Source organism: Rhagoletis pomonella, unplaced genomic scaffold (genome assembly GCF_013731165.1).
Source record: "Rhagoletis pomonella isolate Grant_MI unplaced genomic scaffold, Rhpom_1.0 Rhpom_scaffold_00002, whole genome shotgun sequence".
Classification (NCBI taxonomy): domain Eukaryota; kingdom Metazoa; phylum Arthropoda; class Insecta; order Diptera; family Tephritidae; genus Rhagoletis; species Rhagoletis pomonella.
This window is the reverse complement of record NW_023458556.1, coordinates 17,826,885-17,837,689: the sequence shown is the minus strand read 5'-3', so window position 1 is coordinate 17,837,689 and position 10,805 is coordinate 17,826,885. Positions and strand designations below refer to the sequence as shown.

Sequence of the window (10,805 nt, the reverse complement as noted above, 5' to 3'; positions counted from 1 at the left end):
ATTCCTTTAGGCTATTACAAACAACCGTTATGTGAACAAATTCCTAAAAACCCTTGTGCCCAAATGTGCTCGGATATAAAAAATGCGGATCTCCCTATTTTCGATTTTCTTCAGTTCTGAAGGCTGGCTGGAGAAAAATGGACCACCCTAATATACATATCGGTGACCTTCGAAAAAACCATTTATGTATGTATATAATTTTGAAATTTTGGATTTTAGATTTTAAACAACTTTTATTAAAATTTCTGAATATTTCATAATTTAAATATTGTGAGAAATTCGGTCTTCATAAAACTGGCCCAACTCGACATAAATTGTTTTGACAAATGCCGACAGATATCTGTGTATACAGATTTCAATAGGTAGGTATAAGATATTTCGCAAATTGGTGCGAATTCAAATAAAGGGCAGTGCGCATATGTATTTGTATAAGTAGTTGACGTGGAACTTTTCTCATAGAACTTTTTACGACCTCATGCAAAGTTTTTTATTCTCCTTTTTTCTGCTGTCTTGTATATAAAGGAATCTTTTATCAGGTAACACGAAAACTGTATGTGGTGTTTTTTTCTTTTGCTTTTCAACATCATAATTATTATTTTTTTTTTCAAATATTTTTCATGCGATTTCTTCATGCTTAAATAAGTGACAATCGAAAAAGGCATATTGTAAATAAATTTTACAATTTTATAACTTTCATTCTACAATGCGCAAATATTTTAAGTATTTTAAATTTAATTTATTCTTATTTGATTTAAATAATTTTAGACTTTATTGTTTCTTCAAAAGTATTGAAAGGCTTTTCATTTCAATTCGCATAAAATTAATGCATCGAAAAATGTATTTAAACTTTTGCTTACGTACGTACATGCATACGTATTTCATTTATGTTGGTTTACTATTTTAAACAACGAGTCACTACAATTAGCTGAACGATTTGTAACATTTATTTATCGCTTTCATTAAAGTAAATATGTATGTATGTATGTCTTTTAAACGATTAAGTATTATTAGTGCTAGCATACTTAAGGGTACAATATATCGCGTTTGTATGTATGTATGTATACATTTAATATCTTTTCAGTCACAATTTTCGCCCTATGGTTTATCATATTTTTTATACGTTTCTTCGCTATGATATTGCTAAGTATTTATTTGCAGCTACCCGTTTTATTGTAATACATTTTTTTTTACATAAAGTCGATTTTTTCTTAACGGCAATATATAACTTTCGTACGAAAGCAAGAATTAATAATGCGATGACGTGGTTTCGCAACTGCGTTAACACATATTTTTTTATGTGTGTATAAATGTGCAATTGCACTAAAAACTTGTTTTTTTTTGTCATTTTCTCAATCGCAGTTCAACATAAATTCAAATCAATTTTGACTGCAAAATTTATTACTTTCCCAAGAAGTCCCAGTATGAACATACAGTCAGTCAATAAAGTTTAGGTACAGCGAATTTTTTACAATAAAGCCAACTATTTTTTAAATTTTTTACTTCCGCTCATTTTTTTATAAAAATATGATTAATTCTGCAACAAAAATAAGAGTTCCAAATCTTTTGCAAAATTAAAAAAAAATTAGAAAAAAGTTGAGTATGCAGTTTTTTAGCCCATTCAATTATAGTATAATAAAGTGGAAGTATGAGGAAGCTAGGACTTATTATTGATTTTTGGGAATTTTTTTGTTGAAAATGTTTTATAGTTTTTTATATGGAGAACATGAGCGACACCTTCAACAAAAAATTTGTTAAAAATCAATGGTAAGTCCTAGCTACCTCAAACTTGTACTTTGTTATATTAAAATTTAATGGGCTAAAAAACTGCGTACTCAACTTTTTCTAAACAGTGTGTATAAAAAGTGCAAGGTTCGTTAAAAAGAGGTTTCACTGTATATGTTAATACTATCTTGGCGCTAAATTTCATTGAACGTCTAGCTGTTTAAGCGTGTAAGAGTAACAAACATATTTCCACACCCACTCACGAACTTACACACACACAGGACATGGAATATGCTTTGGTAGGATGCTAAAGAAATTTGAATTGTCGCAATGATTTTGATCGAACTGTGACTGAGAAACCGACCGGCCGCATTAGTTAAATTTTTATATTATTTTTATGTTTTTGTTTTTTCGCATTTCTACTAGCGTCGCAGCTTGAATTTGATTTGCCTAAATATTGGTATAGAAATGGACGGGTTAACCTATGTACATACAAACATATATTTTCAAATAGCTAAGTAAACATTTTAAGTAATAATTTGTAATTTTTTATTAAATCTTACATTTTGCTTAAAACTAATTTCACACAGTGAGAGAGCAAACGGTTGTTTTTTTTATATGTAGTTAAAAGAGGTAGAGTTTTTAAATCAAATTGTTATTTCTAAAAACACATAAAATAAATAAAGTACACAAACGTTAAGTAATTATAGCACATTGATACATATTCCTTAATATTCGATGATGTTTCTAAGGCTTTGAAATTTAAACACCATTTGATTTTCAAATAAAATAAATTTTAAATATAATTAGCTTAAACAAAACAAAATAAAATTATATAAAATAAAATAAAAACTAACTATATTCTTAGAGCTCAGTGTGTAAATATCTCAGCTTACAATTATTGATATTTGAAATGGAACATATAAATTTTAGATTTTTCATTAAGAATAATTTACACTGGAGGAAATTTAAGTATTTTTTCATTTTTCCAGCCGTCAAGATCTTTATGTGGTCGATTTTTACTTTTAGATCATGGCAAAATTGATGCTTCATCTTTCCATCCTATTTGATCGTTATTTTTGTTCATTTTTTTATCTTAATAATGGATGTTACATTTTTTCAATCATACTTACTTGCCTCATTAAAGTGCGAGGCTCATGAATTAAGTAGACAACTCACCCTCGAGGGTATAACTTCTGACAGGGAGGGTATAGAAGCTCCTGTGACAACTTACTGTCTTTTCCCGGATTTAATTCCCGCTTTTAATCGGATCAACGATGCAAAGTTGTAAGGTCCTTTTGGTCGGCCCTTCTGCTGCACCGTAGGCGATAGAAGGAGCTTACTTACTTAGCTGACCAAGCCTAAATTCTAGCTGCTGATAGGAGTCCTGACAGGTCACTGTCCACTAGGAAACTCATTACGGTAGCTGTTTGGAGGTTGACTAAATAGGTGAATTAAACACTTTCTCCTTAGCAGTCCTGCTTTCGGTAGGCTAAGGTTTAAGCACCTCGGGTCATATTTCATTCTGTCACCCGAGTGTGAACTCTGTTATTTCGTTATATAGTTTCACCTTTTGCAAATTTCATGACTAAGTTTTTAGCGCTTATTACTATTCGGAAAGGTGATGTGCATATTAATGCATACATATGTCCAGCAATTATCACCTTTTTTGGTAATCACAGAAGTTTGTCTAATAAGGGAAATATATTTAAATTTAAAATACATGCATATGTATGTATGTATGTGCATGCACATTATTAGACCGTATCATAAAAAATATATATTTGTTCCACTTACTGTGAGCGTATTACAGGAGTGAAAATTTTCTTACCGCACCCAGTAAAAACAATTAAATCGTTTTCTCCTATAACTTAATTATTTGATGTCCGATGTCTATAAGTGATATACCGTTGTAAAGGTATTAAAAAAGCCTACATACCTCTTTTAATGCTTTACAACGATGTAACTTGGAACACAAGGAACTTTATTTTGTGATACGGTCTAATGAAGATACCTACGTAAATTAATTAGATGTGCAATATTTCAACGTTAGCTAGTTACATGAAAAAATAAGAATATATCTATCTAGAAAAGGCAAAAAAAACTTTGTAAATACAGCTATGGTCAGAGATATTGCACCAAAATGCAAAAAGATATTGTTTGCAACTTGTGTTTATTTATTTATTTTCATTAATTGTCATATAAAATATAATTCAATCAATAACAGAAAGCACGTAAATAAACGTTTCAAAGAGTTTGGAAAATTGATGAGCATGCAGTTTTGCAGCCTCTACAATTTTATTGCAATAAAGTGCAAGTTTCAAGTCTGTAAAAAATTGTATAATTGTTACATGGAAGAAAATGCGCAAGACCATTGACAAAAAAAAAATTCTAACAAATCTAAGGTAATGTCTAGCCTTTGGAACTTGCACTTTTTAGACTAAAATTCAATTTTCTACAAAACTGCGTACCCGAAATTCTGATTAAAAAGTTTAAAAGTTTTTAAAGTTTGATTAATTTTTGTGAAATTAAAAATCAATAAATACACAAACGTTGCAAACAATATCACTTTGAAATTTCGTGCCATTATTTTGACCGCAGCTGTACATACATATATAATTATTTTTTATTAAATTTACTATTATTTTCGATAAGGGTGGTGCAAATAATGCACCTACCTGATGCGTGAAAAGTATTTATGAACTAAATGCTATTATAACTGTATACAAACAAAATGCCGTAGTTACCTTTAGGAGTAAAAACTCATTGCACATATAATTGATTTACTTCGGAGCATACATATCTATGCAGCATCACTTTTAAGTGGAGAAGATAGTATGTTTTTTGAAGATATAAAAAAATTTAAATTTTTTGTTCTGTAGGCAGTGCAATTATTTGAGAGTTTATTTGATTAGTGGATCTAAATAAACTGAAGATTTTTAAATTTCAGTGGGAACCGCATCGTATGTACTAAATATGTATGTACGAAATCTAAGCAAGACACTCTTGTACTTTTTTAACGATATTCGTGTAAATTTCTCGCAATTAAAATTGCTTAACGTTTAAACTTAAGGTAATGAATGTCACCAAAATTGACAAAAGCAGATTAGTTTTTTTATACATAAATACATAGGTAAAAACAGGCTTTTAAATCTGTTTTTCGAATGTTTGTTGTTGATACAATTTTGCATTTTGCATTAACGCCTGAATACCCCTAGCGTTGCTTTAGCAGCATTGCAATACTTTGAAATTTTTGCTAGTACGTGGCAAACCGCCTACTATTCACACAAATATCATTAACAACAATTATAACATAAAAATAAATAAGAAATATGTACTGGAATGATTGCTCTTGTTTTAAAAACACATTTGATCAACAAACAAAAACAAAAAAAACGTTAATCCATAACGCCAGTAAAACTAATGACTTCGATTAGTTTTATCTACAAACAACTGGTCACATAAATATTACAAATATAATATGTAAGTATGTAAATGCGAAAATAAATAAATAACCGTAATTATAAATATCACTTTTTTTCGTTTATACCAACGATTATAATAAAATAACTTAATTCATTAAGATGAACTTGCGACTGATTCTAATAATTCAACCGCTACTGTAACTACTATGTATTATAGCATACGTATGTATCTACATACATACATATATGTATACTACGCATTTCTATTCTATACCAAACGTATTCGTTTCCTCTACAGCCAACAGCAGCTTCTCGTAGAGCAACTCGGGCGTTGGATAAGGCGGTAAATCGAGGCGATTGAAACAGGTGTGCGCACGTGGCAACGCATTCGGTTTACCCCACTTTTCGATACAAAAGCGCCGGGGGCCCGTCGAACCGCGCAATGCCGAGAAACCTTCATAAGGTATGCTGGAAGTGCCAGTGACGAATTGCAACATCCGCAAGCGCTGCTCATTGGTGAATTTTTCGATGACTTGCCAAAACCAAATTATCACCTGATGGTTATCGTGGTAGCCGGAACGATATTCGGTGTTCAAACGCCAATCGTTAATATCGATTTCTGCTGTACCCGCAATCACCAACTCCAACTCGCGTGCATCGAAAACCGAAACGAGACGCGCATCGACCACTTCGTAAAATCCACGCACCAACGATTCCGTTTGTTCTTGTACACCACGTTCCAAACGCCATTTAATCATGCGCTCTAAATATTCTTTTTTGTTCTTCTCATTAACGATAATATTCTTACCACCCGGTTTCAATTCACGCTCCACCACACGTCCCAACAACTCTTCGGTAACACAAAATGTTAAACCCAAATCGATGCCTGTGCCAATGTCATTGTCGCGTATCCACTGCAACGATTGATGAAATTCATTATCGAGCGATTCCAGATCACTGAGTGCAACAGGCAAACGCAGCAATGCCTTGTAAAATGGGCGTGTAAAGAATGCATCCAAAAGGTATTGGTGTACGAGCGCCAAGCCCAATACTCGACCGCCGAACCGGAACCAATCGTGGCAATTGTCCACAAAGGCCGATAACGGTGAAACTTGCACAGTGTATGTGTCGTTTGCTGAATATTCGAATAGACCATAGTAGGGATTGAACAGCTCACGTGAGAGCAAGAAGAAGAACTCTCTGTACGAACAAGAATCATCAGTATAAATATGAAGTAATATTGAAAGTATATATTTTGTTTGTATAAAATACTTACCTTGAGGGGCCGCCATAATCCAAGCCTTCCTCCGTGTCCCATAACACAGCGAGACGTCCACGCTGCAAATCTTTCTTATTGGCAGACATTATACGTCGAAAAGCGTCCTCCAGCAGATGAGTGCGCCGAATATGTAATCTAAAAGAGAACATAGTTAGTATAAATAAGTATAAGCATGAAACTGAGTAATTGAAATACAAATAAACTTATTATTTTGTTACGTCTTCTTACTTCAGTTTGTGTGGACCTTGTCCGTAGCCTTTCGACTCCAGTTTGCGATAGAAGCCTCGCAACTTTGCCTCGAAATCACGCCGAAATGGTGGCGGTGCCCGCTGTGGCATGCGTGAATTTAGCACTGGCGAACCCTGTGGACTGCGTTCTTCTATAGGAACATAGCTCATAATCTCCTGTTCGAAAAGACTGTAAAGAAAAAAATGTTAAAAAAAAAAAGAATTTTAAAATCGGCGTAAAACACTTGGGTCACAGTTATGGTTAGAATTAAACTGCATCTTAAAAAAAATTTCACAAATTTTCGAAAGCATTCCCCCTTTGTGCATTAATGTGAGACCTAGTGAAAGTGGGCTGGATGATTGTGGAGACAGCGATTAGAAACCGTGGATTCGCATAGTAAATCCTAGAAATTCGCTGGTCAAAAGCAATTGAGCTGAGTTACTTACATACGTCAATACATTATTAAAGGGTTTTAGAGGATATTCAAGGATGCCTTTGTTTAAATGATATTTTAAATTTTTTAACGGATATATTTTCTGTGATTTAAAAAGGATTATTTTAAACAAAAAATACATATTTTTATTTATTTTTTTATTCTGTGAACACCTCTGGGACTAATTCAAATGGCGACTCCACCCTAATCTAATCTTAGCTTACGCAGCTCTCAGCGAAAATCCCTACCCAAACTCTTTTGCTTTCCACTTTCAGGGCCAGATGTAGCCGTTCTAAGGTCCTTCATATAGCCCCTTTGTAAACGGAATGATTGGAGCACCGCACGAACACCGGAGCTACTAGATAGGTCGCGGTACAGCAGATTCCTTTCCGGGATTCCCTGGATTCCCCTTTTCCGCCACTCTACCTCCATACCTCTAAAAAAAAACGATCCATAGGAACTACAACAACAGCCTCAACTAGAGGTACGGCCCCACCGAGCTGTCCTACGAAAGCAAAACGCCCGCAAGAAAGATACCCAGGAGGTTCAACCACGCTCACCAACATTAGTAGCAAGTTTTAAAATCTTCCCCAGAGCACAACCTGTTCGTCGTTTGGTCATTGCCCCGATCAGAAAGGCTAAGATCTAAAAGTAGAACTTTACTTAGGTGCTAGAAGCCTTTTTCAAATTTCGGCAACAAATGTAAGAAAAGGTGGAGTAATAATATTTTGGCGCTTACACTTTTTCTAAGTGTTTGGCGAAGCTTCTCCTCTAATTTGTGGTGTACGTCTTACTTTTGTTACACAAAAGGTGATACCTACATTTTTACACCGCCAACTGCAACTGGCAACTGGATTTTATTAGAAGCTGCTAGAAAAAAACCTTTAGAAAAGGTTAGATCGAACTAAGCCACAGCGGTCACAAAGCTCTACAAGGATGATATCGATAAAACAGGATAGGAGCTCGTCTGAAAAACGGTGAATCTCGAGGAACATAACCGGGAAAAATTACAGTGTGTTCAATATGGTCAAACAGGTCGAGCAACAGTGCAGGTAGATGCATGCGAACCACCATGGAAAACTTATACGGCATTGGTAAAAGTGGATTCAAAAATATTGATTCGCCATACCTAAGAGGCTGAGGATATTTTGTAAATTTAATTTTTAATAAAAATGCGTTCTCTAAACACTAGCTAAGAACCACTATGCCTCATGTATAAAAAGTGGGCTTAAGCTCCGACTCGATTTTCAGTCAAAAGTCTTGACCTTGAGCTCACTTGATCAGTGCCAAAATTGAGTCACTTTTTATGCATGGGAGCCAATATTTCAAGTATTTTCAACCAAAACTAATATGTACAGCATAAATAAACTAAAAAATATCACTTAAGAATTTACATTGAAGAAAAAAACAATATGCAACTGAGTTGAAATTAAGCTGCAATTAGTTAACATTTGTTAATGTCCTTCGGGGAAATAAATGTACGCAAATTAGTCTATAGTCAAGTGTAAGTAGTCACCATCGATTACTAATATTAATGCTCAAACAATTTGTTGAGATTAAATCGTAAATTGACAATTCAAAAATGTTACACAAATGGTAGCAATGAAATCATAAGATTTATCAGCTACACACCGAGCTTTGGTTGCATAGTTCTGTTATTTCGTGATGCATATTTTTATGGTGTTCATCGCTTTGAAAGTTAATTCGAATAAAGGTATAAGAAAATATAATCTTTACAGATGTGCGATTAATTGATTAAATATTTTTTTTTTTAATTCTGTTAATTAGATTCTGAGTAAATACAATTTACCCATAAAAAGTTAATTGAAATCGAAGTAAATTTGTTAATTTCCTACGAGTTTGCTTTCAAAGCAAGTGGTGGAGTAATAAACGTTCTGTTTAATACATAATTTTATAATTCACCTCCCTGATCTGTAGCAGCACTGATTCGAGCCTGTCACTTACTAGAGAGGTAAAGAGAACTTTAAGTTAAAACTTACAACAATCTCTTAATCAGAAATAAGTTAAAGATTTTTTCAAAATGAGTGCGGCACCACCCTCAGTATACATCGGTAACCGTAGTTTACAGAAAGATGTAAAAAAGATATTTAATACGTGCACCGGGTATACCATATATAAAAATACCGGTTTCGCCCAACTTATACCTCTGTACATCTTTTATTTTTAAAAAGCGACTAGTCCACGTTTGCACCATATTACGAGAACCAACGACCATCGCAAACAATTGCGAGAACACTGTTAAAAACATGTGTCGACAAAAAGCTCGATCGATATGTTTCAGCAATTCTATTTATGCGAAAAAGTACCGAGAGAATTCTCAATTTTTAAAACGAATCAAGCGACCCAACTATCGAGCGGTCTTTACACTTGCCTTTATTTTCCGAAGCTTAGGTTTAAGGTACTTAAATTTAATTACGTATACAACTTTGTTGACTGACTGATTCCACCTGCATATTTTTACAGCGTTTTTTAATTAAAAAAAAAAATCCCGCATAAAAAACTTGTTTGTTTAAAATTAACCTACGAAGATAATTTTTTTTTTCAGCACCGACCTGATACCCGGACATGTGAGTATAAAAAAATAATTTGCATTAATTTCCCTTGAACTACTACACATAATTGAGCAAAGCTGATAGACCACATTTGGCAACCAACCAATTACTTAAATTTGCAAAAAAAAAAATTGTGTACACATTTTAATTTATGCAAATAACAAATTTACATGAAATTATATAAATTACCTGCATATGTCTATATGAAGTGTGTACATACATATGTATGTATATGCCCAAATAAAAAGAAAACAAATGAAAAGCTTAAATTTCTAACGTGAATGTTTTCATTTCAAATTACACCACCGCATGGTAAGACTGGAAATGCAAACCAACTGTGCCGGTAAACCGTCATCCATTGGTCACGATAAATACTCAGCCAGCAAACACGTGCGTGCGTGCATGAGCCATAGGCACCTCAGAATATACAAATGTTTGCATATACATATTTATACAAAAACCACCATGTACATACATACATACATATTTATAAACAATATTTACTATATTTTTATATTCACTGTTTATTTACTAGTTGCTTGTTGTGGAGGAGGGAAAAAGGAGTGATGTTCCTAAATACTATATACTTAGTGTCATCTACGCCCCCCAAGCGCACACATGGCTCACTCCACACTCCTCACTCATGCACGCACATTCACGTCATGGGGAATCGCATCACCCAACCGAAATTATTTATATTGTATTACTCCATTCATCAATGCAAAAAGCTCAAATAGCATTGTTTTTGTTATAGTGTTCTGTTAAGTGTCATCATGCACATGACTGTCCATTCGGTCAGTTAATTGTGATCAAAATAAGTCTTAATGAAATAATTGCATTTTAAACTCGGCAGCTCTCCGTTGGTGTTGTGGCCCACAATGCGGTGAGGAACTGTCGATGTTTTAACTTTCATTTATTTTAATTTTTTTTTTGTTTTTGTTTTGTTTTGTTATTCGATTCTCAGTTTGGTTTTGCTATGCTACTAGTCATTTTCACATTCATTTTGAGTCAATTAAATGAAAGCAGAAAATACGTGCGTATGTATGTATGTATATATCAACATATGTACTTAATTTTTCTTGATAAATTAAGGAAAAAACTGGCGATCTAATATGGACACGCCAAGCAAACGACGGGATGATGAT

The 10,805-nt window shown here is 33.5% G+C and overlaps 1 protein-coding gene across 2 annotated transcripts in view; it reads right to left on the bottom strand.

The window, feature by feature from the left end:
• Positions 1 to 4,224: 4,224 nt before the first annotated feature.
• LOC118733191 (E3 ubiquitin-protein ligase HECW2) overlaps positions 4,225 to 10,805 on the bottom strand; it is a 65,443-nt gene continuing 58,862 nt past the window's right edge. For both annotated transcript variants that reach the window (XM_036462483.1, XM_036462484.1), the window contains 3 exons: positions 6,655 to 6,843; positions 6,424 to 6,561; positions 4,225 to 6,347 (listed from right to left, as the gene is read on the bottom strand). In XM_036462483.1, the coding sequence (XP_036318376.1) occupies positions 5,411 to 6,347; positions 6,424 to 6,561; positions 6,655 to 6,843 (1,264 nt within the window). In that variant the 3' untranslated portion in view covers positions 4,225 to 5,410. The remainder of the gene's footprint in view (positions 6,348 to 6,423; positions 6,562 to 6,654; positions 6,844 to 10,805) is intronic.